At 43.7% G+C, this 24,191-nt stretch overlaps 2 protein-coding genes across 2 annotated transcripts in view; one reads left to right on the top strand and one right to left on the bottom strand.

Moving 5' to 3' along the window:
• Positions 1 to 24,191, top strand: part of dapk1 (death-associated protein kinase 1) — an 83,707-nt gene that overhangs the window by 193 nt on the left and 59,323 nt on the right. The window contains exon 2 of the mRNA XM_080766663.1: positions 573 to 761. Coding sequence (XP_080622789.1) covers positions 700 to 761 — 62 coding nt within the window. The 5' untranslated portion in view covers positions 573 to 699. The remainder of the gene's footprint in view (positions 1 to 572; positions 762 to 24,191) is intronic.
• LOC308316467 (glutamine--fructose-6-phosphate aminotransferase [isomerizing] 1-like) lies at positions 12,530 to 14,569 on the bottom strand (the record flags this gene model as incomplete). The annotated part of the gene is made up of 1 exon (XM_080765108.1): positions 12,530 to 14,569. The coding sequence occupies one exon, from the start codon at positions 14,567 to 14,569 to the stop codon at positions 12,530 to 12,532; it is 2,040 nt and encodes a 679-aa protein (XP_080621234.1).

Here is a 24,191-nt window from a genome sequence, read left to right as displayed (position 1 = left end):
AAATGTGATCTGATAACGTTGGGCTATCACGGTTCTACAAGGGGCGAGTCAGGTTTTAAAACATTTTGTAAAGCCAGTGCTTTGATAACGAATGTGGGCATTCGGTTGTTGGGCGGCTGAGAGTTAAAAGAAGAAGAAAAATATACAGTTTAGGCTATAATTTGATAGACACCTGCGCTGCTGCGCAAAAGATCCATGGACGAGCACTCGTTTTCTTTACTGGAATAAAAGCAAAGGAGTAGTAGTGTAGTGGTGCCAAAACCCGTGTTCTGGTAACTACGTGAGGCTTTTCAGGGAAATGCGATCCAATACCAACAATTATGCAGCGACACAGACGAGCTTAATGACCACATCTTTTAAAATAAGAGCACAAGCACATCATGCCATGTATTAACATAACCTCTCTTTGTAAAGCAGAGGAGAGAAAATCAATTATAGGATCCGTGACGTAGCCAAAAGGTGCAGGTTCACCGCTCTTTTGTTGAAGTGGATCACTTGCATACTATGTGGGAGTTAATTGTGTACTAAATTATACTATTGTCTGCATTTCCCCATTTGTTTTCATTTGAAAGCTCCAAGTATGCGGAAGACTGTCAGTAACCTGTCCAGAGGCTGACAGGGAGGGATGTTGCTGTTGTGAGGAGGAGGTCAGTGTGGGTTTGGAAGAAGCGTCCCTGGAGCAGGAAACGCCGCGACAATATGACCATTTTCAACCAGCAAAATGTTGAGGAATTTTACGAAATTGGAAATGAGCTCGGGAGGTAAGTTTTGCATTTCACACTTACAGCATAGCCTAGGGCCCTAGGCAGTGGTTCTTCCCCCCCCCCATTTCTTTCTTTATTAATGACCCCCATCTTGATATGCATTTAAGTCTTAGACCCCCATAACTCTGAGAGTGTACAAAGGAGCCAAATGTGTACACTGTCAGAGTGACAAACCTGGTTCCTATAATAACTATCACTCAAAATGATTGATAGTGGTGATGGATAGCTGGAGACCCCACGGGTCATTGAGGTGGCCATTGCCTTTGTCACCGGTTAGAAGGCTACTATATGAGTGCCATTTGAACTTCCATTTTATTTGCTATGGTAGAAGGCTAATGATGAATCTTCAATTCAGACGTGTTTTATGTAAACGATAGAAGCTCGACCCGCCTAACGCCATGCATGTGTGTGTCACAGTGTGATCGGAGTGAGACACACACACACTTTATCTTTGCCCACTGACTGTGGGTTTCCCGTGCTGGGCACTGGGCAGGTTGTGTTGTTGTTCTGTGTTTCTCCGTGAATGTCGTGTGGCTGCTGCTCCGTGTTGTTGTTTCTCCATGAAAGTTGTGCGTTACTGTCGAAGACGGAGGGGTAGGGTCGGTGACGTATCGCAGCTGTGGAGCACGGGCGTAGGCGGCGCTTCCTCCTGCGTCGCGGCCTGTGACTTTCCCAACTGAACTGTGCATTAAGTGTGTGCTCGCCGTTCACAAATTGTTACCGTCTCAATTGTATATATAGATGGTCCCATGGTGCAACGGTATGTTGGTGCCCTCAATGTATGCAAAGGGCTTTTAAATTCAGTTCATTTAACAAATGCCCACACACACACACACACACACACACACACACACACACACACACAGTATTTAGATGGCAGTGTTCATAGACACACATGCGGGTTACACATGAGTAAACATGCATGGGTCATCAACACTTGCACATGCAGGCACACACATTCTCTCTCTCACATATGCACACGCACACACACATGCACGCACACACACACACACACACACACACACACACACACACACAGACATTTACACAGACAAATACATTTTCTTGCACACTTGTGCAGTCTGCATGGGTCAACACGCACATACTCATCCCACACAGTGAGATATGCCTGACTGGCGCTGATTGATGTTCTCATTGTTAGTGTTGGTTATTGCAGTGGTTCTTAAAGTGTGGTCCAGGGACCCCTAGGCGACCCTGAGAGGGTTTCAGGTTGTCCCCCAAAAAATAAGTTAATACAGCATGAAAACTTGTTTAACCGCTTTATCCACAATTGCATTAGCTATTTCAAAATGGCCAATCTACAAGCTCACAACGTGCTGCAAAAATCTCGAAAAAGTTAGAAACATCTGGAACATTTTTAACCAAAACAAATTCTTGCATGGCCACATACTGTACATATTCATTTGTGGGTCCTTGAAATTAACGACTTTGAGAACAACTTTTTTCAGTGGTGAGAGCGTGCCGGCATCGAAGGTAGAACAACGTAATCGTATAGGTTGCGTCAATGCGTTAAAGTGGAGAAAGGACCAAAGTTACGTTTTCAAACTTCTGTTGCTGAGTTTACAGGGCTCACTAGTAGTCGAATTCATGTGTTGTTGCAAGGTGTCCATTTGCAAAGGGATGAAAGATGTTGAGAGATGGGGTTAAAAAATATGGACTCTGCTGTCGCAATGACTTTTTTGCCGTGGAAGACAGGTGTGCATAAATGACAAATTGCTCTTACATGTGGCAAATCCCAACACCATCTACAGAGCAGAGTTGGTGAGTGCATTGTGCTTGACAGATGATAGGTAGGCTACGATGCATGAAGCAAGCTATATCAAATCCTGAATGTTATTATAAACCTGTGAGTGTTAAAATTCTAAATGACTGAGGAAGATATTGATTTCCTAATCCTAGTCTGAAATGAAACCATTTTTGCTGAAATAATAACAGATTTCTTCTTTTTATTTTGTAGGTTAACGATGAAGCATGATCTCTCAAATGCATTTGAAATTAGATTAGGTTATTTGAACATTCTAAATGTGTTTTACCCTATGGTAGGCACTCGGCATCATTCAATGCTTCTCAAATGACTGCTGCAAACATGGAAATGAAAGGCTCTCTGATATGAAGGCATGTACCCCATACCTGTGATAGTCAACCAATTGTGTTCTATTCTCTGGGGGCTGTCGTGCTATGCTGCTTCTCAGTTCAGCACTCAACTTTCTGCACTAAGGGGCACTGCTGAATTTGGTAGTGGCTTCATTCAGCTGCACTGGTAATAGAGAAGGTTGGGGAGCCGTGTCTAATGGTATTGAATTTCTGCCTGGAAGCAAAGTAGATGCCTACGCGAGTGCGATAGGTCTTGTTTGGGACTTGTTCCAGTCTGGGTCGATTGCCCACTGCAGTCTTGCTCAGGAGGAGATTCTAGAGATTCTTGGTTGGGTTGCCTGCTATAACGGGAATGATAATCATCATATCATATCATAAGTGTTTTTTACAGCTCATATAATAGCATTTTTACAGGTGTCAACTGTCAACAAACACCCAGAGGACTAGTGGTGATGTAGTGGCGAGATTTTCATGATTGGCTGGCTTCTAAGCCAATAGGAGACTAAGGCCAATGGGAGACTAAGTCATAAGTGGTATAGTCCGACATAAAATATTAATATTAATTAATCTAAAAATCTCCCAATTTTCTCATTTGAATGCTGACAGTGGAACTAGACAAAAGGTCATGGGTTCACCAAAATCAATAGGTTTCTGCTACATCTCAGAACCATGAATGTTCATGGTTTTGTACGACTAAGCATTTGGGAGGTACACTTAATTCAAAATTAAAATTTTGGTCAGATGGTGGTGCTAGAGAAAAAGGTCACTAAAATCAATACATTTCTTCCTCTTGGGAGCATGAAAGTGCACAGCACATTTCATTGCAATCCATTTGCTACTTTATATGTTGGTCACAGACAGACAGTGGTGCAAATATAATCTTCTTGACAGAGATACTAGAGATTAAGATAAAAAAGAGAGCGAGGCAAGGTTGAGCTGGTTTAGTCATTTGCAGAATCTGAATATTTTTGGTCTCCTGTTGCACAGTATGAGAAGGGATCAATGCAAGTGCAGCACAAGTTCATACACATTCAATAACCCTAACAACGTGGCTATGTTATTAAAATGCTCAACCAGGGAAATTGCTGGACGTCATCTTAAATTGAACACCATGCTGCTCATGAGTTGATTCATAAGTTGATACTCACAAAACAGGTGGGGTTGATCAAGGGACCTGACTGTTTATGATGAAAGTCACTGAGCCTATGTGTTCATTGGCTAGATTACAGCGGTGTGACCGGCTCTGTAATTCCTTTTGATCTGGGTGTATTCCAGTCTTGACTCCGTCTGGAATTGGAATGAAATGCATTTAGTTTGGCAGAGTAGGGAATTATAAGTGGCGGTGAGTTAAGCCTCTCACTGACGCCAAGTCTGCTTTGGAATGCTTGATTTCACCAAAACCTGCTTTAACCACTTAAACCCTAGCATCCATATTGTGGGGATAGGTTGCATTGAAAATAGCAGATCGACAAGGTCACGTCACTCAGAACGTGTTGAGTTTCAAGGCGTTGTGAGAATGTAGATCGTCTATTTTCAGTGAAAGCTTTCCCCACAATAAGGGCCTTTCTCGGCCCCACCCTTCTCCCATTGTTTATATTGTGTTTAGTTTGGAAGCGGCCAATCAGAGGCGGCCAAGGGCGGGTCTTGGCTGAGCATCACCGTAGAATAGATTGTACGCCCCCCTGAAGGACTGGTCAACCATAATCGGGTTTACGTTGTTAACTACGCAGCCAACCCCTGTTGCTAAAACCCCTCTGAAGCTCACAGAGTGATTGTTGTTGTTACAGTCATAAAGATGTATTTCTTTGATGCAAGTCTCATCAGAGTTCAAGGTTAACTAATGTTATGCCTTCACATTAGCCTCAGTGGTTAATTCAGAAGGCTTTGACCTTGACCACTAAGGCTTATCTTTCTCAATCTTGTTTGTAGGCCTGCACGATTTTGCCTGAAAATATAACCCTATTTTCCTATTGGAATAAAGTCCAAACCTTCAACAAATCCCTTTGGGATTAAACAAGTGAAAACGTTTATGTCCATTAACCAGGCAGAGGTCATCGCCATGCTAGCTTGTGGTCATTTTAGCCTATTTTTTTGCCACAGACAAAATTAGTGGACAATAATATTACAGAAAACACAGAGAGCCCTGAATGACCATAATTAGGTCTGTAACTCTGGTCCATTTGGTTCCATTTGTACACTCTTTTTTTTCTTTCCCCAAGATATGTATGAGCTTATCATCTTCTCCTCTTAACCACTTTAACCCTAGAATCCCTAATTTTGGGGAGGACATTCGTCACAATTAACTGATCTACAAGCGCACAATGTTGTAAGCTTGTAGATTTTTGCAGAAGAGATACCGTAGATGGGGGGGGGGGACGGGGGGACGGGGGACTAGAGAGTTTAAGTGGTTAGACCATAGAAAACATATGCTAATATTTAAATACTGATAATTTGTTTAGTCACACCCTAGCACTCTCCAATGCCATGCATTTAAACTACTTGTAGACCACTTTGCAGCTGGTGACCTACATCCCACTGGGGGGCATGCAGAGGGAGAGACAACCTAACCACATCGTACCAGAGATTCACATCTGTTGCTGTGGTGCCACAACAACAAGTTGTTAGCAATACTGTTTCTTGTTGTCTGTTTTATTTTTACTGAGTTGTTTGTGTTCTGCGGAGCCGGGAAATGAAGACTCCCGTACATTTACTCCATAATCCCTTTTGGTCAAGCGTGGGATATGTTTTGGATCCTCGCGCAGCCAGAAGGAGATCCGGGTTCAAATCCAAGTGGTAACATCTAGGTGCATAGTTATGTCATACACAGGGCAAAGCTGAGAGGGGACTGTCACTGTACGGGCCAGGAATGCAACCAGCCAGCCAATTCAAAACAGTAGTGACAGGGAGGTAACGTTATGTTCACCAGGCCACCTAATGCATCATCTATAATCCATCATATGACGGTGTCGGATAACGGTTGCATGGCGAAAATAGCAGATCTACAATCTACAAATCTGCTATTTTTGGCATGCGACAAAGCATAAATACGTTTTAGAACATGGTTGAGTTTTTAAGCTTGAATGCCTTAAAGGTTTCATTAATTTTCATTAATGTTTCGTTTTTCTTTTAGGTTTTATGACCTCAATTACACCCAAAAAACCTGAACTTTGAACATTCAGTGGATTGTCTGTGGTCCGGAGTTTTCGCTGGGGTTTGGAAGCCTTTTGAGCTGCAATGAAAACGGGCAAACTGTGAAAACAGTGACATTTGCAGGCTGTGACATCACAAACGGCAGGACAATCTGAAAACCCCAGACCACAGAAAATCTACTGAATGTTAAAAGTTCAGGTGTTTTGGGTGCAATTGAGCTCAGAAAAGCTAAAAGAAATTAAGAAGAATTACAAAAACTTTTTTTTTAATGTCACAATCCCTTTAAGCCTTTTGACAGCACCAAACCAAACTGACTTGTTGCAATTTGCTGGAAAGTAAGAAAAAAAGAGACAAATCCTCGAGGAGTATAATTTTCCAGAATTAATCTGCACTGTCAATGGAGGATAATTGGAATCCTGCCAACTGTGTTAGCGGGTGAATAGCAAGAGCGTGTGAGTGTGCGTGCAGCGCGCAAGCGTTTTGAGGGTGGGGGGGTGTGTACTGCTGACAGGCCATTGTGGTCAATGAAGAGAGAACTGTGGTTAGTCAAGCATGCAGACTGAGAGGCTGTGATAGCAAGAGGATAGCCACGTTTCCCTCGTCCTTTCTCTTGGCAGGTCATCACATGTCACCCTGCATAATCTGCATAGTTCTGCTGAGTGTGTCGAGAATCCGATCTTCACCCCTACAAACCACAATTGACAAAACATCAGCTCACTGTTGAGTCACCACACAATGCCATTGTTGTATATTTGATTGTGTCTGCATCGTTGCTGGAACGGGAAGGCTTGGTTGAGTTAAATTAGTTTAATGTTAAATGGGTGCAGGTTAGAGTTGGGGCAATAAAATATATCAAAACCGATATTTAGAAAATTGGAACCAATAACCAAATTAATCTTGCTCATGTACGTTAATGGATGGATTATTATTATATATTTTTGAGTGGTACAACCACTCCCTTACGGAGCTATGTGTGGGTGGGTGGGTGCGTCTGAGCACGAAAACAGCATGGTTGAGGCAGTACAGTACAGTACAGTACAGTACAGTACAGTACAGTACAGTACAGTACAGTACAGTACAGTACAGGGACCCCGACACGGGGCTCGCCGGAATCGGGTCGGCACCCTGGGTGCGTTCCTGTGGGTCTGGAACTGTGTGCGTGACATTCATTTTTCACATTTCTTATATATCACAAACAATTCTAATCGATTACTTACTAAATCGATTCCTTTAATTATCCACTTCACCCTTTATTATACTTTGTTGTATGATGGTGGTGTTCAGAAAGGGTGAAAATAGCAGTTCTACAAGCTCACAGCGCATTGCGATGTGACGTGCTGTGAGCTTGTAGATCTGCTATTTTCACAAAACAGTGTCGTTAGGGTTAAGGTTACATGAGTGTCGGAATGCACCTCATCTGCCCGTCTCACCTGCGTCTAAAAGGTTCTCATTCCAGAGGCACTGACAGCAGAGACGGAGGGTTGAGTGTCAAGCTGCCGCTAATGTTTTTCTCGAAACTTACAAAACCAGTCTGTGTGCCTTCGAGCACCCACTGCGGTCACGGTGACAGAGTTAACCACCTCGAAACCAGCGGAATGTCAGTTTCAGTACGCATATGGGGGCCTGGGCTAAGAACACAGAGGGAGGAAATAAAGAAGGAGATGACAGATGGACCAGCTGATGCCCACCACAGCCACCACCATGCCTCGCTGACAGCTACCACCGTCTTGTCTCTTGAGTCTGGCACAGCTTGTGCTTCTGTTTGTGTCTAATATCGTCGCTGTCAGATAGAAGCTGCCTATCTATCTCCATATTATTTTTAGTTTTTCATAGAATTAACACTATATTTTATACCACTATAAGGACGCCAGGTTGACAGTGATTAAGTCTGTAACTCAGTTTTATAAAATGTAACCATTGAAAAATATTCACACAAGCTTGTAACTAATACATTGAAAAAGCGCTCCTCCGAGCACAGGTCTCCGCCAGTTCAGGTAGGTTATTGTGGCCTAGCAATGTTCGAAATTTTCCAATATGAAAAATCGGACAGATCCGTCTTGATTACATGACTATAGAGATAATGTGTACCGATTTGCGTGGCGGGCGGACGGGCGGTCGGTCGGTCAGGGTGCGAAACATAGTCTCTGTAACTCGCCGACGGCCTGGCGTAGACAACTAGATCGGATCCTTTGGAACACAGGATTCCATTAACTGAAAAGTAACGGTTTCTGCCCGACAGAAACAATATCCAAGCTAGCTTAAACAAATCCTTTCTCTTTATAGTATCTCTTCAACTGTCTCCTCTTTGTCTGCCTCAATTGCGCCAGCTGTCTTGTCAGTGTTAAAAACGTTTAGACAACTCTACCAGAACCTGTTCTCACTGAACCTGTTTACACATTACGACCGAAGTCAACCTCAAACCAGTTTACACATTACGACCCAAGTCAACCTCAAACCAGTTTACACATTACGACCCAAGTCAACCTCAAACCAGTTTACACATTACGACCCAAGTCAACCTCAAACCAGTTTACACATTACGACCCAAGTCAACCTCAAACCAGTTTACACATTACGACCCAAGTCAACCGCAAACCAGTTTACACATTACGACCCAAGTCAACCGCAAACCAGTTTACACATTACGACCCAAGTCAACCGCAAACCAGTTTACACATTACGACCCAAGTCAACCTCAAACCAGTTTACACATTACGACCCAAGTCAACCTCAAACCAGTTTACACATTACGACCCAAGTCAACCTCAAACCAGTTTACACATTACGACCCAAGTCAACCTCAAACCAGTTTACACATTACGACCCAAGTCAACCTCAAACCAGTTTACACATTACGACCCAAGTCAACCTCAAACCTGAGTTGATCAAATGTATGTGCTACAGAGAGATGATTGCTACTGTACATTCTAAGAAAGATGGCATCGTTGATTGTACTTTACTTCCTCAACTCATCCTATTGTTCCACATCTCTCCTCAGCTGTTGCTGGGTATCTATCTAATTGATTCTCTTTAAGGATAAGTCACTGTAAGGCTAGCTGTTCCCATGGTCTGATAGAGCAGCGGCGGGTCATGACCTTAATTGTGTTCACCAGATGGCATACTTTTGTCTTATCGCTAAGCTGAAGATTGTGAAGGAGAACTGCTCTGGATGCTGCTGAATTTAAGCTTTCCCTGTGAGTTTGGTTTGTTATACCTCTTACCTCCAGTTACAATGTGTCCACTGTTGCCTTTAAGCATGGGGGAGGTGAGTGACATTCCAGTGACATGCTGAATGGCCTTTCACTGTGAGTGCAGACGAGTGCAAACACTGGATACCTGCTCTTATTGTGGCTTTCTTTTCCAGTCATGTAGCTCATAGTTAGACGTTGCAACCGTGCCAATGTGCCGATCCTTCCTCTGAAAGAAAAGGACACTCCTGGTGTCAATACATGTACGTTTACTAGAAGGATAAACCCCTTGAGATCATGAATCAACTCATTTTCGAGGAGGACCTTTAATAGAAAATACAATACACAAAACAATACAACACAAATACATCCATACGAACACCGATAAAAGCTCTCTCAGCCCCAGCCACTCCCACGCTCCCTGACTACCCCCAAAATGCATACAGTAAATGTAGCATGTGTACACATACCCATTCAAAGGTATATACAAATGAAGACAAACTGCACCTGCACGTTAGAGAACACATTTCCATGATTATGTCAAGTAGAAACAATAGCAAGATGTTGATCTAAGTAAAACGAGATGCTTAGTTTAAAGACATGGAAGTAGATAATGGAGCTAAATAAACAGGATAGGTTGTTCTAGTCTGATGGATCTATATATTTGGAGGCACAGTATTGAATTACCACATATCATAGTAGACCTGTATGTTTTCTAAACTTTTCTTCATTATAATAATCACTGTCATTACCTGAATGATTGAGTCATTGTTGGCTAAACATCATTGCACGGTTAAAACATTTTGGGTTGGCGGGCACACCCACAGATTTTCGTATTGTGTAAATCCTTTGCCTTTCTTTATTTCACAGACCGATGCAGAGGGGCATTGGGACGTGCATGGTTGCAGATCTGTCCTAGTGCGTTTGAGCCGGCTTTAGCTTGTGATAATGAAAGCAGGGGTTCACTGACTGTGTAGTTAGTAGAAGGATGAGCAATGCTACATTTTCCTGAGGTTTTAACTGGAACTTTAAATTCTCACATTTGTGCACTTGGCCTTTTAAATTGTCTCGGTTGTCAAGCATGGAAAACATTTAGTTCCCTAAATACATTTCATTGAAGTTGTCAGAGTGGATATTTTTAGACCATTCATCCGTTGCATTGTTTACCTTGTCATGAATACCTGATAGCGTTTACAGCCCAGGACAGAATATATCAGTGCTGTGTACAGTGAAGTGTGAGGGAAAACTCAGGAAATACTAAATACTCAGGAGGTGTAATGAAATACGCACGCACGCACGCACTCACACACGCACTCACATGCACAGTGTTTCCACCCTCCAGAGACATCCACCCAGTATTATCCATTGCACTCTTCCCCCCCCTCCAACCAGTGGTGGTTCCTCTTCTCAAGCACTGAATCCTGTTGCCTTGGTTACGTTTCCACCATACACAAAAGCCTAGTGGTTGCATAATGTTTTACTGCCGGTGCAGTTTGTAGCCCACGCTGCAGCTGAGTGCACAGGCAGCGTTCGGAGGGATCCTCCCACGCGTACGTAACGTAAGCCTGTCGCGCACCAAAAAGATCTGATCTACAAGTTCACATTGCATTGCAGCGCATAGCATTGTGAGCTTGTAGATCGGCTGTTTTTAGTACGGGACACTGGCATTGTTGCGTACAAAATTCTGCCTGATTCCGTATGAACCAGGCTTATGTTCCAAAATAATGAATAGCCCAGCCTCACTGAATGATGGTATACAGTTTACACCTCCCAATTGGACAGTGAGGAGCATCAGAGCTTATTGTTGCCACTGTGCCACATAGGCAGATCATTACTGCCACTGTGCCACATAGGCAGATCATTACTGCCACTGTGCCACATAGGCAGATCATTACTGCCACTGTGCCACATAGGCAGATCATTACTGCCACTGTGCCACATAGGCAGATCATTACTGCCACTGTGCCACATAGGCAGATCATTACTGCCACTGTGCCACATAGGAGATCATTACTGCCACTGTGCCACATAGGAGATCATTACTGCCACTGTGCCACATAGGCAGATCATTATACTGCCACTGTGCCACATAGGCAGATCATTACTGCCACTGTGCCACATAGGTAGATCATTACTGCCACTGTGCCACAGAGGCAGATCATTACTGCCACTGTGCCACATAGGCAGATCATTACTGCCACTGTGCCACATAGGCAGATCATTACTGCCACTGTGCCACATAGGCAGATCATTACTGCCACTGTGCCACATAGGCAGATCATTATATTGCCACTGTGCCACAGAGGCAGATCATTACTGCCACTGTGCCACATAGGCAGATCATTACTGCCACTGTGCCACATAGGCAGATCATTACTGCCACTGTGCCACATAGGCAGATCATTACTGCCACTGTGCCACATAGGCAGATCATTACTGCCACTGTGCCACATAGGCAGATCATTACTGCCACTGTGCCACATAGGCAGATCATTACTGCCACTGTGCCACATAGGCAGATCATTACTGCCACTGTGCCACATAGGCAGATCATTACTGCCACTGTGCCAGTGCAACATAGGCAGATCATTTCTGGATGACCTGCTGTGATGGCACCACTTTGGGCCCAAACGTGAAAGGATCCCACATGGGCTTCTTTGATATTCCAATGTATTCCCTTTTTGAGGAGCGCTAGCCCCTCCAACATTTGGCTTTCAATAATTCCGTCATGTGGCAGCAAGCCAAGTCTATGGACTTTTAATGCTTGAAACAAAAAGAGAGAAAAACAGCACCACTCGTGATGTCATGTGGCAGCCAATATATGGACTATTAATGTTTTGAAGAAGAAAATTAAAACCTGTTGTGACATCATGTGGCTGTGGCAGACAGTGGGCGCCCCTCACTTATCACGAGTGCGATTTTTATGTTCATATACCTTTGTCCAAGGTTACAGCAGTACAACAAGGACAGAGAGTATTTGTTATGTGCTAACTTGATTCGAGGTGTGATGTTAAAATATTTCAAGTGAGTTTAATTGGATGCTTGATGAAAAACGGTTGAATTCATGTGTTAGCATAACAACTCCCGTTCCTATTTAGGCCAACCAAAATTGCTATTATTGTTTTCCTGGGTTTCATAGTGAACGATACACTACTGTAAATTATAGTTTTACAATTTGCAGTCCTGAAACCCGATTTCCATGAATCTTTGACACCCAGCTTTGCGTGATGTGATTGGCTGAGTACGGAATGTGATGTATGAAAATGTATGATGACTAGAGTATGAATAGGCCTTTACTGTCCACCAATGAGCTCACTCCACCGTCACAGACTTGGCCAGGTTCCTGGGACAGTCCACGTCGTAACCGCGCAGCACGGCCAGGTGGAAGGAGAGCAGCTGCAGCGGGATGATGCTTAGGATGCCCTGCAGACAGTCCACGCAGCGCGGCACCTGGATGGTGCGGCCTGCGTTCCTGATCGTCTCCTGATCGTCCCTGTTGCAGATCATGATGGGCCGGCCCTGCCGCGCCACCACCTGCTGCAAGGCGTTCTGACACTTGACGTACGTTTGGTCCCTCATGATGATCATGATGACGGGCATGATCCCGTCCACCAGCGCCAACGGGCCGTGCTTCAGCTCGCCCGCCAGGATGCCCTCCGAGTGCATGTACGTGATCTCCTTGATCTTCAGCGCCCCCTCCAGGCAGGTGGCATAGTGATAGCCTCGGCCCATGATCAGCAAACTCTTCTCCTGGTAGAGCTCCGTGGCCAGCTTGTGGATCTCGTCATCCAGGCCCAGCACCTCCTTGATGAGGTCCGGGAGTATCTTCAAGCCCTGGATGATCTGACGCCGCCTCGGCTGCATGGAGATGCTGTCATCGCACATGAGCAGGGCAAACATGACCAGCGCCACCACCTGGCTGGTGTAGGCCTTGGTGCTGGCCACGCCGATCTCTGGCCCAGCGTTGAGGTGCACACCGCAGTCGGTGCCCCGGGAGATGGAGCTGCCCACCGTGTTGGTCAAGCCCACGGTCAGGGCGCCGCGCTCCTTGCAGTAGCGCAGCGCCATGAGCGTGTCGGCCGTCTCCCCCGACTGGCTGATGAAGAAGCAGACATCGTCACGGTACACAGGCGTTTTCCGGTCCAGGAAGTCGCTGGCCAGCTCCACTGCGACGGGCAGCTCCGTCAGCTCCTCAATGATCTGCCGGGTGGCCAGGCTCCCGTGGTAGCTGGTCCCGCAGGCCACCAGGATCAGCCGCCGGCACCGCTGGATGGCCTTGATGTGGTCCTTGAGGCCGCCCAGTGTCACCGTGTTGTCCTCGAAATTAATGCGTCCCCGCATGGTGTTGACGATGGACTCGGGCTGCTCAAAGATCTCCTTCTGCATGAAGGAGCCGTAGTTTCCCTTCATGATCTGCTGCAGCTCCATCTGCAGCGTCTGGATGGCGCGCGCTGAGTTGTCCCCGACCGTGCGCTTTATCCGGTGCACGGAGAGGCGCCCGTCTCGCACGACCGCCACGTCATCGTCCTCCAAGAAGATCACCTTGTTGGTGTGCTCGATAACGGCGCTGGCGTCCGACGCGAAAAAGTACTCCACGGCCACCTGGTCCTCGGGGAACAGGAAGGTGGGCTGGTTGTCCGTCCGGGGGATGGTGGTGCAGCCTCTCTTGTCCTTGCCGGAGAAGTGGTACATGATGGGCACGTGGTCCATGGTCAGCTTGTGGTCACTCTTCACCCCGATGAGAAGAGGGCTACCCCTCCGGGTGGCGACCGCCTCGCCGGGGTAGTGGACGCTCTTGAAGACCAGGGCGAATGCGCCGTCCAGCTGCTGGGTCACCCTCTCCACCAGGGTGGCGAAGGCCATGTCGTCGCTCTCCCGGTTGTCGTACACATACTTAATTAGCTTGGCGACGGTCTCCGTGTCTGTCTCGGATTCGAACTTGTAGTCCTTGCTTTCCAGTAACTTCCTCAGGTCCTTGTAGTTGGTGGCGATGCCGTTGTGGACCACGATGAACTCGTTGTTCTTGTCGGAGCTCTGCGGGTGGCTGTTGACGGTGCTGGGCGCGCCGTGCGTGGCCCAGCGGGTGTGGGCGATGCCCACGTGAACGTCGAGCACGGCATCCAGGTCCATGTCCCGCTGCTTGTGCACCTCCTCGTCCAGGGCCTTCACCTTGCCGCTCTTCTTGATCACGCGGATGGACCTGCCGTCGTTGCTGCTGCCGTCGTCGATTCCGACGCCGGCTGAGTCGTAGCCGCGGTATTCCAGACGCCACAGGCCTTGGAGCAAGATGTCGAGAATCTCCCGGCGAGACCTCGGCACTTGGTAGTTCATGTACGCAAAGATTCCACACATGTCTGCAGCAACTGGTTCCGCTTCTGGTAAACTACAGGGTTGATATCTGGGGTTATGGTGGCAAAATCGGGAAAACCTTTATTATGAGAGTTGTGATTGGCTGATGACACGCATTGTCATTGCATCCAAATATAGAAATATAAGTATACTAGAATTTTGCGGCCCTAACGGGCCGCTCATCCCAGTTACGTTGCAGCGCACTATGGGAAGTATTGTTCCAATTTCTTCTCTGTATCGTTCCAATTCCTTCTCTGTATCGTTCCAATTCCTTCTCTGTATCGTTCCAATTTCTTCTCTGTATCGTTCCAATTCCTTCTCTGTATCGTTCCAATTCCTTCTCTGTATCGTTCCAATTTCTTCTCTGTATCGTTCCAATTTCTTCTCTGTATCGTTCCAATTCCTTCTCTGTATCGTTCCAATTTCTTCTCTGTATCGTTCCAATTTCTTCTCTGTATCGTTCCAATTCCTTCTCTGTATCGTTCCAATTTCTTCTCTGTATCGTTCCAATTTCTTCTCTGTATCGTTCCAATTCCTTCTCTGTATCGTTCCAATTTCTTCTCTGTATCGTTCCAATTTCTTCTCTGTATCGTTCCAATTCCTTCTCTGTATCGTTCCAATTCCTTCTCTGTATCGTTCCAATTCCTTCCGTGACGATGTCTCTGCGGACTGGAGCCAAAGGGGGAGGAGCTGAGAGCTAGTGTGGCCAATTAGAAGACGGCGCACATGTTGGCTTGTGGGCACTGCGCACATGTTTTCATTGGCTTGTGGGCACATCTTTTTCGCACGTGATATGTTTACACTTGTTATAATAGATTGTGACATGTTTACACTTGTTATAATAGATAAGAGCAGCCCTCACTTCACACAAGTGTGATTTTTCAATGCTTGCAGAAAACCAGGTCTGTAGTTAAAATTTGTTAAAAAAATAAGGCTAAAATAATTTCTACAAAATGTTCTACAAAATGTTCTACAAAATGTTCTACAAAATGTTACAACTGTTTATTTTTTAAGCTGTTTGTGCCATTTTTCTTTTACACACAAGCGTTAATTGCTTGTGTGGTTCAAAAATCATGTGTGGATTAGTGGGGATTATTATTATGTCTGGATATCATAAAATATAAAATCATGTGTGGATTAGTGGGGATTATTATTATGTCTGGATATCATAAGCCTTTGTTTGCTACAGAGCTTATTTTCTTTTATCCAAGTCAAATGCAAAAGATTCCATTGGAAATGGGAGATAATGTCTGGGTTTACAAAAAGACATCATCCATACAGTATAGCAATCTGTTGACACCCTTGATAAGGTGCACAACATTACTATAGAAAAATAAATCGATAATTTCAAATGTAACACATTTTGTATTTTCATATTTACAATATTTAATGAATGTGCACATACCATATATTTATTATTATTATTGCGAACGCAGTGAGCACGTACTATGAGACCTAGCAGCTCATGTCTGTCTGTCTGTCTGTCTGTGTGTCACGCTTTTGTGCCCATATATGGAGCTGCTTTGGGGACTCCTTATATGGTTATGGCTGAGTCATGGTGACAACTTAAATATGTACGAGCTGCGTTCGCTTCCCGCGTCTTACTGGTTATTATATATATTTTTTGTTACCATTATGAAGGGTCCCAGATTCATAATAAAACTTTCTGCTTATGAACCCTCTTCAGTTCAGTGTTTTGGGTTTAGATGCAGAGACTGTAATGGTCATTTATTTTGTGTTCTGCATTGTCTCATTGAAAGGTCTACTTGTGGCTTTGACATTTACATACATTTACAGATGTCAGATTGATATCCAAGGTAGAAGTAGATACGGTGACTGAAACCTTTATATATACAGTTGATCTGGACAAGAGCCTCTGTGCTGCTGGCAGCTAAATAGGCCCAAAACATGAATGATCCACCACCAAATGTGACTGTGATTAGGAAGTGCTTTTCCTGGTATGCTACTGGAGAGACAAGGATGAGGATGACCCTCAGTCCTTGACCCATCTGACCATGCCAAGTCGTTTTTCAAGATTTTTCAAAAGTAGCAGCTCTCTACAAGTGTATCTGCTGTTTTATTTTTGAATAGCCAAAGTATTAAATAATGGTTAAAGTGGTTAAAATGACTCTGATGCTTTCTTCATGGGTTGAAATGTAAATAGCCTCACAGCTTGGCAGGAGGACAGTTAAACGGGCCAAACAGGCTAAACAGGCCAAATCCACTACTCTGTTTTAAACAGTCTCTAATGTGTGATGTTTTGACTGTATGGGGGAATATTGCGAGCCTGCCAAACCCCTAGTCCATTGTGTTGAATTGTTCAGTCAGGCTGCACAAAAGCTGATTTGTCAGAAAGCAGATTGAAATTGAGGTTTAGGTGTTATTAGAGGACTCTGTTAGCCAAGTGGATGTGTAGACCTGGATTGAATGAGATGCCATATAGTGCCTGTCATGAAACCATCTCTTGGGCTTGTCTAAAAAAGGATAGACATAATACATATACTCTAGACAGTCATAATAACAATGATGATAATAATAACTAATAAGTCAAACTGGTTAATTTAATATTATTATTATCATGGTGCCCATATTTTGGGCATGTCATGATAGGCAATTAGATTGTTATCTTCTTCAAGGTTCAAGGTTGTCTTTATTGGTCTTTATTGGAGAAATTTGTCTTGGAGACGGAGTCACAGCTGCATTCAAATAACATACACGTTCACATAAGAAAAGGAACATACAAAACTGAGATTCTTGACATTAGCACATTAAAGTTAATTTTCTACCTTGACAAGTAGGCCAATTTGACATGAGTCACCTTCATTCTTTTCACTTTTCAGTGTAGAAAATTGTGTTGCAATAATGTTCACCAAAATGTTAGCCTACTTAGTTGTGTTAATAAATGTCCTGCCTGAAAACGCCGCCCGACCGCCACCAATCAGAATGTTGCATGGACACACAGAAGATTGTATTGTGACGAATGAATGGCAACTGCACGGTGGGAGAATGCGGTTTGATATCCGGTATTATTGACCAAAAGAAATGTGTTATCTCCCTGGCCCTGACTATTATTGTGATAATGATAGCAGGTTTTCCTGTCTAAGAAAGAAAAGCCAATCAGCTATATCTGCTCAGTTGTGAACATAGTGAAATATATGCTTGAGAGGTAGGTATTGTAATAGGTCTCTTCCATTGTGTATCTGCTGTACATGTGGAGTTTAGGCTCCATCTAAAAGACTGTACTACTGTATATTTACTAGATGGATTATATTCGGATTGAGGCCAAAGATTAAGAGGATAGATAGATGTCACACTTTGCCACCACCCATGACTGCAACATGTATATCCCTAGATTGTATTTTGGTGGACATTTGTTCATTTATTATAAAATAGGTCTTTGTCCCCCTCTCCAAAACGTGCTCCTCGACACTCGCCCCACACACTTCCACTCGGTATGCGCATAATAAAGTTATAACTAATAGAGACGGCACCGGAATTCGCCTCCCATCCACTTCTTGCATTGAGTTGCTCACCCAGTGCATGAGGCCTTTACTTTTCACCCCTTCTTCCTGGTTGGAAAAGGGGTGATCACACCAGGCGATGATTCTATCTATCTATCTATCTATCTATCTATCTATCTATCTATCTATCTATCTATCTATCTATCTATCTATCTATCTATCTATCTATCTATCTATCTATCTATCTATCTATCTATCTATCTATCTATTTATTGCTTGAATACTTTAACAGTTTGCAAATTTTGCTAAGAGGATGTTTAATCAGCGCGTTTCCATTGGGGTCAAATCATCCAGAAGAGAAAGGCATATAATTACAGCATTGTGTGCGGAAAAATGCGATCTAAAAGCACACCAAATATAAGTTTAAAACGCAATGGAAGAAGGGGTGAAAAGGCCTCATGCACTGGGTGAGCAACGCAATGCAAGTGGATGGGAGGGGAATTCCAGTGCCGTCTCTAATAATTATCTATAACTATAATGTGCATATCGAAGTGTGTATTGCGAATGGCGAGGAGCTCGTTTCGGAGAGGGCCACATGTGTGAGCTATTAGATCTGATATTAAATATATATAATATTTGTGATAGAAAATTTAATATACACCATATATATAATACACCACACTAACTTGTTTTCTCTTCTAATATTAAGGTTATAAAATAATCCTAAAGTTTGTGAAAGCCATGCTAGTTTTTGTTCATATTATGAACAGCTCAACACTGGTGTTATACTTGCTACAACCAAAGTGTTGGCTCTGCCTGTTTTTCTTCCTGTCAGTTGCAGACATTACACACACACACACACACACACACACACACACATACACACACACACACACACACACACACACACACACACACACACACACACACACACACACACACACACACACACACACACACACACCTGATACTGACATTGCTTAGCTTATTTCTCTCGACCTGTTGATCCCCATTGCTAACACAAACAGAAAGCAGAGGGCCTTCTTCCTCCGGGACAGCAGTTGGTTGTGACACTTGCTTTTGTTTGGAAAGTTTGGCTAATTATCCACCTTGTGTAAGTCGCCATGGTGCCGCAAAGAAGAGTTCAATACCATTGAAACCATAGCATTATAATTTGTTGAAGATGGCGTGTTTTGCTTATTACACCGATATATTTACCAAAATTGTCTATATAGCTGTTTTATGTTTGGTGTGGCTAATTGAAACAGGAGTAGCAGTATGTCTTCTGCAGCAATCTGTTGTGCTCTCTAAAGTTAGAATTATTGTTTGATTCATTTATTGAATGATTCAATATTTTATTGAGCATTTTTAAGGTAGAGGCAGTACAAGTGAAAAACACGGCATATGGAGAACAGAAAAACCCCAAAGGCTTTTTTCCATTGTGGAGCATTAAACATGCAATATGAAGTCTTCTGAAGTTCTGATGGTGGTTTGTCTATGTGGCTGTGTAATGCTTAATTTTTTGCTCTGTTGTACAAGTGTTGAAACATACCCGACCTACAAGCTCATAGGTCTGATATTGTGCATGACACCTTTGTACGACAAACATTACAGTATATTCAGACTTGGGTAGAAAATTCAACAGTGACAGTTTTTGCGGTGTGTGTGTGTGTGCAAACTGTGCATGTCCATGCCTGCCGGTGTACAAGTCTATTGCTGCGTATAATGCACTTGACAGCTGATGCACATGGCATACTCACCTGTCTGTTATAAGGCCATTCATATCAAGGGAAACATAATATAACCATACATCTGCAGGATGTCTCCTGAGATGAAAGCCTTACAACCTTGCAGACAGTTTGTGAGAAAGCAACACTTTTTTTTTACACCCAGCTGACAGGCGCAAATAAACTCTCTTCTCCACTCCCCTCCCCTCCAATAGCTTTGTGGAAACAAGTAGGCCAAAAGTTGGAAGCCTCGCCCTCGTCTGTCCTTAACACAACAAAAGAGGAACAGCAACTTGATCCAATAGACTTTGTAGGGTGTTTTGCACTGCCTGGTGTGTGGATGGGTGGCTTGAAAAAACGGTCTCGCTACAACTGTTTGTCAGCGATTTCCAAGCTCTGTTTTTCACCGCCACTCGCCCATAAATTCTGCTCCTAAACTTTGTGTTTATTCAGCAGCCTGCGAGTGAGTCTGAGGGCTTTCCCCAAGGATACCTCGAGACAGAAAGGGATTTCTCAGGTAGTTTTTGCTAACCAGAAGTCATTAAGTCTCATTTGCCTGAACATTATGAATTGTTGTTCATAGCCGTCACTATATTCTGAGGAAAATTGATTAAGACAGGGGTTTATTATTTGGAGTACAGCAGTACTTTAGCCCTATTTACTTAGTTGTATGACAAGTAGCGAAATAGACAATCTACAATCGCACATTCTGATATTTTCACTAGGCCTACTGTATGTTTGACATTTTCTTCAAAATGTTGAAAAATGAAAAATAACATTTCTAAGACATTTTTAAAAAGAGCAATGGCATTGTGCAGGGCACCTCGGCTACAATGTAGCGCTGAAGGTTCGCTGAAAAATACATCTTTAAAAAAAACATTTATATTTGAGGTGTTTATTATTTGAAAATCAGAATCTGCTTATGGCCATTTCCTCTATGTTTTTTGTATGTGTGTGCAGCTGGTGTTGTTAATGAAGGGTGGGCTCACTTTCGTGTGTGTGTGTGTGTGTGTGTGTGTGTGTGTGTGTGTGTGTGTGTGTGTGTGTGTGTGTGTTATTTGGAAATATTAGCTTTGTGTGATTGATTATAGCAAGCCTCCCAGTAAGTGCTTCTATAGGTAGTGCGTTTTTTTTTTCCTGATGTGACTGTTAGCCCGTTAGCCTCGCCTCAATGCAGCTCAATAAAACCAGTAAGATGCTGAACCGTGTTATCACACCAAACACAACAAACAAAGGTTACAAATCAGACAGACAGTATTTTTCAGTTCCTTGCGATCTGCAAAGTTCCTGGATGTGTGTAAGAAATTATACAACATATTGTGTACAATGTCAGTACTATGAATCAACAATGACCACATGTTACGTTAGCTATTTGCTTAACAGTTGGCTTGAAAGCGTTCTTGTTTTGGGCATGTCATAATACTCAACGTCTTTTTTTCTTAATTGGGTGAAATGCTCCCACTATTTGTAGTTTACAAGAGAGGGGGAAAGAATAGAGATACAAGAGACTATGACCAGCATTAATATAAACACGCAAACATCAGTGATAAGTCATAAACATCACTATGTGAGCTTATTTCGGTGAAGAGATTTGGTTTAGACTCTAAGAGGTAATAAAGAAGGGGGCCAAGTACAGACCCCCTGGGGACTCCGGTCAGCAAAGTAGTAACAGTTTAAGTGGTTCATTTGAGTTATTAGTACACTATTTAATATACTCATTTTGACTGTAATGTCCAGAACCATGTGCTTATAATGTAAGTTTACAACTACACTTATACTTACCAATGTAGCCAATTTTGCTTCTACAATTTTTCGCCTTAGAGGATTTTATTACTATTATTATGTTGAAATAGCTGTCAGGCACTCGTTAATGTCCATCTCTAACAGTGAAATCCTCAGTGTTAATTTAACCAAGTTTATGGTCCCTTATGGGTATATATTTACGCTTCCGAGTTGAAACCGAGAACTCTACTGTGTATTATCTCATCGGAGGCCCGTCTGACTTTGAGCCAGGCCCCACAATAGGATGAAGCTGAAATGAATAGGGGGGTCGTCGGAAGCTACATTAGCATGAGAAAGCCCCCAACCCCAACCCTCCTTTCCTCCTCCTGTCAACAAGCCTCTAGCTCTTCCTTAACAAGCCAGATGGCTTGCTCATACGTAGAGTTGAGTTCATATTTCCAAATGTTTTTTCCCAAGTTTAGCATTGGGTAGAGATCAGGTGTGTGCCCAGGAGGCACAGGAATCATATTTTATTATTTTCACTTCGACGGGCTGGAAATCATCTCTTTTGCCAGTTTCCAAACTCTACAGCTGTTGCCTTCCTCGCCATTTCAATCATATAGCCCGATATTTACTCCACAAATATCACGCAGTATTACAGATACAGAAGACCTATAACTGCTCTGATTCACTTTCTATAAACTGTCCACTCTGCTTATGGCAGGATGATTTGAGTCCGATGACAATTTACAATTTAGTCATTTAGCAGACGCTCTTAAATTTGTGCACAGCAGTCATCAGGATATACATAAAACATATGCAAATAAACAGATCACACAGTACAGTACATACTCCTATTCCTTGTCCCAGACTCCCAGATGGCATTTTTGGGCAAAACAAGGTTTATTCCACGGCCCAGAGCAGACTCTGTGTTGCCTTCTATTTGACTGACGTGACCACGCATCGTCCAACTTCTTAATATAAGATCGACACCGGAAATCTGGAAATGTGGCTTTTCAAAATAAGAGCTGAACAGGGAAAAATGCTGGTGTGAATTATATCACAGTTATCAATAAATGCTGGCGTAGTTTGTGTTAATCCAGAGTGATTTACAGTAAGCAGGAACAAAAGACATGAATCATACGTATGCTAAGAACCGTGGAATATTTATATAATGAACTATGCAGACTAGTGCTATCTCATTTACATAAGTTGTAGCCTGGGTTCCAGGCCCAGCCTGATTTGCTGCGTTTCTGATTTGCGCTCAGTCTGGCCAGTCTCCTAATATCCAAGGTAGGCGGGACATATGAGAGGTTGAAGTAGAACCGTGGCTTCTGATTGGTCTGTGGTTGAGGAAAAACATCAGTTTGACGTTGTGTCAATGCGCACTGCAGCTACTGCTGTTGTCCTGCAACGTCCCCTTATCATTCACTAAACTCACCCCACACAGCCGTCATTGTTTTTGTACTACTGAATCTGACAGCGGACTACTGAATCGTTTACTTTTTTAGGTTTTTACTCTCACGTCTCGAACGGCGGTATTTTATTCAACGGTGAGAAGCATGGACAGAGTGGCGCTGGCTTAACAGTCGACATTATGAAATGCGAGTCAAGCAGCCTCTTTCCAGACTAAGTAGCGAGTGACCCAGGCTTTCATTTCGTCTGCGCGACGAAATGTGGGGGGAGCCCCGGAGAGACCGGGGCTGACGGACAGATCGGTGAACCAATCGGGGTGTGCGCAAATCTGAGCCGCGACCCTCCCATCTAGGCCAGAAAGGTCTAACGTTAGCTCAGGCTATGTCCACTGCTTTTGGCCAGGACAGAGGAACTTGGAAGACATTTGAAATGTGCCTCTGTCACCGTCTACACATTGTCTCCATTTTTGCCTCTATTTTCCCCTCTCTCCCTCACATCTTCCCTGTCACTCACTCACTATCTTGTCTGTCTGTCTGTCTGTTCCCTCCCTCCCTCTCTTAGCGCGTGTGTGGTATATTACGTGCATGACTACTGCCTGAGGCGCGAGGAGGCACGCGCGGCGTGGGCGTCGACAGACCCCAAATGTTCTTTGCTTCCCGTCGAGTGCTTATATTTTGTCCTGGTTTTGTTTTGGTAGCCTGACATGTTGTGTAGCAGTGGTGTCAGCGTTATCCCATCTGGTAGCACTGTTCAATAACAGTGCTGCACAGGGACATGATGGTGGAATTTCCATTACAGAGTTGTCTGTCTTTTTTCCTGACACACACTCACGCCCGTCACCCACTGCAATATCAGAGTCGCTGGTGTAGGCACTTGTATTAGATGCACACTTTCCATTACCTCCACATACTGTGCGCCCCTCATCCGTCAGGACCGTCACGGCCTGCTAGTTTTCAAAGTCGGAGCTTTTTTTGCTCATTTCATTATTTTCAAAAGTTCAAAAGATCACAATGTCACACGGGATTGTAGATCAGCTATTTGTCGCACAAATAAGTACATGATTAGAGCTAAGGAAAATGAAACAACAAGTTATTTTCAGGAGTGGAAAATCTGTGTTCGGTAGATGCAAGTTATGTAGTCACAAGCTCTTATTCATAGAAATACACAGACAGACTTTCAACAGACCACTTTCAACTTTCTAATTGTATCTAAAATAGCAGATCTACAAGCTTGTGGAACTGGAATTTTCACTACTTTCATGTGACAGACAGTGCAATATGATGAAATATAAAATAGTGC

The sequence above is a fragment of the Protomyctophum bolini genome (assembly GCF_963924005.1).
Source record: "Protomyctophum bolini genome assembly, chromosome: 6".
NCBI lineage: Eukaryota > Metazoa > Chordata > Actinopteri > Myctophiformes > Myctophidae > Protomyctophum > Protomyctophum bolini.
This window is presented reverse-complemented; position numbering and strand designations above follow the sequence as displayed.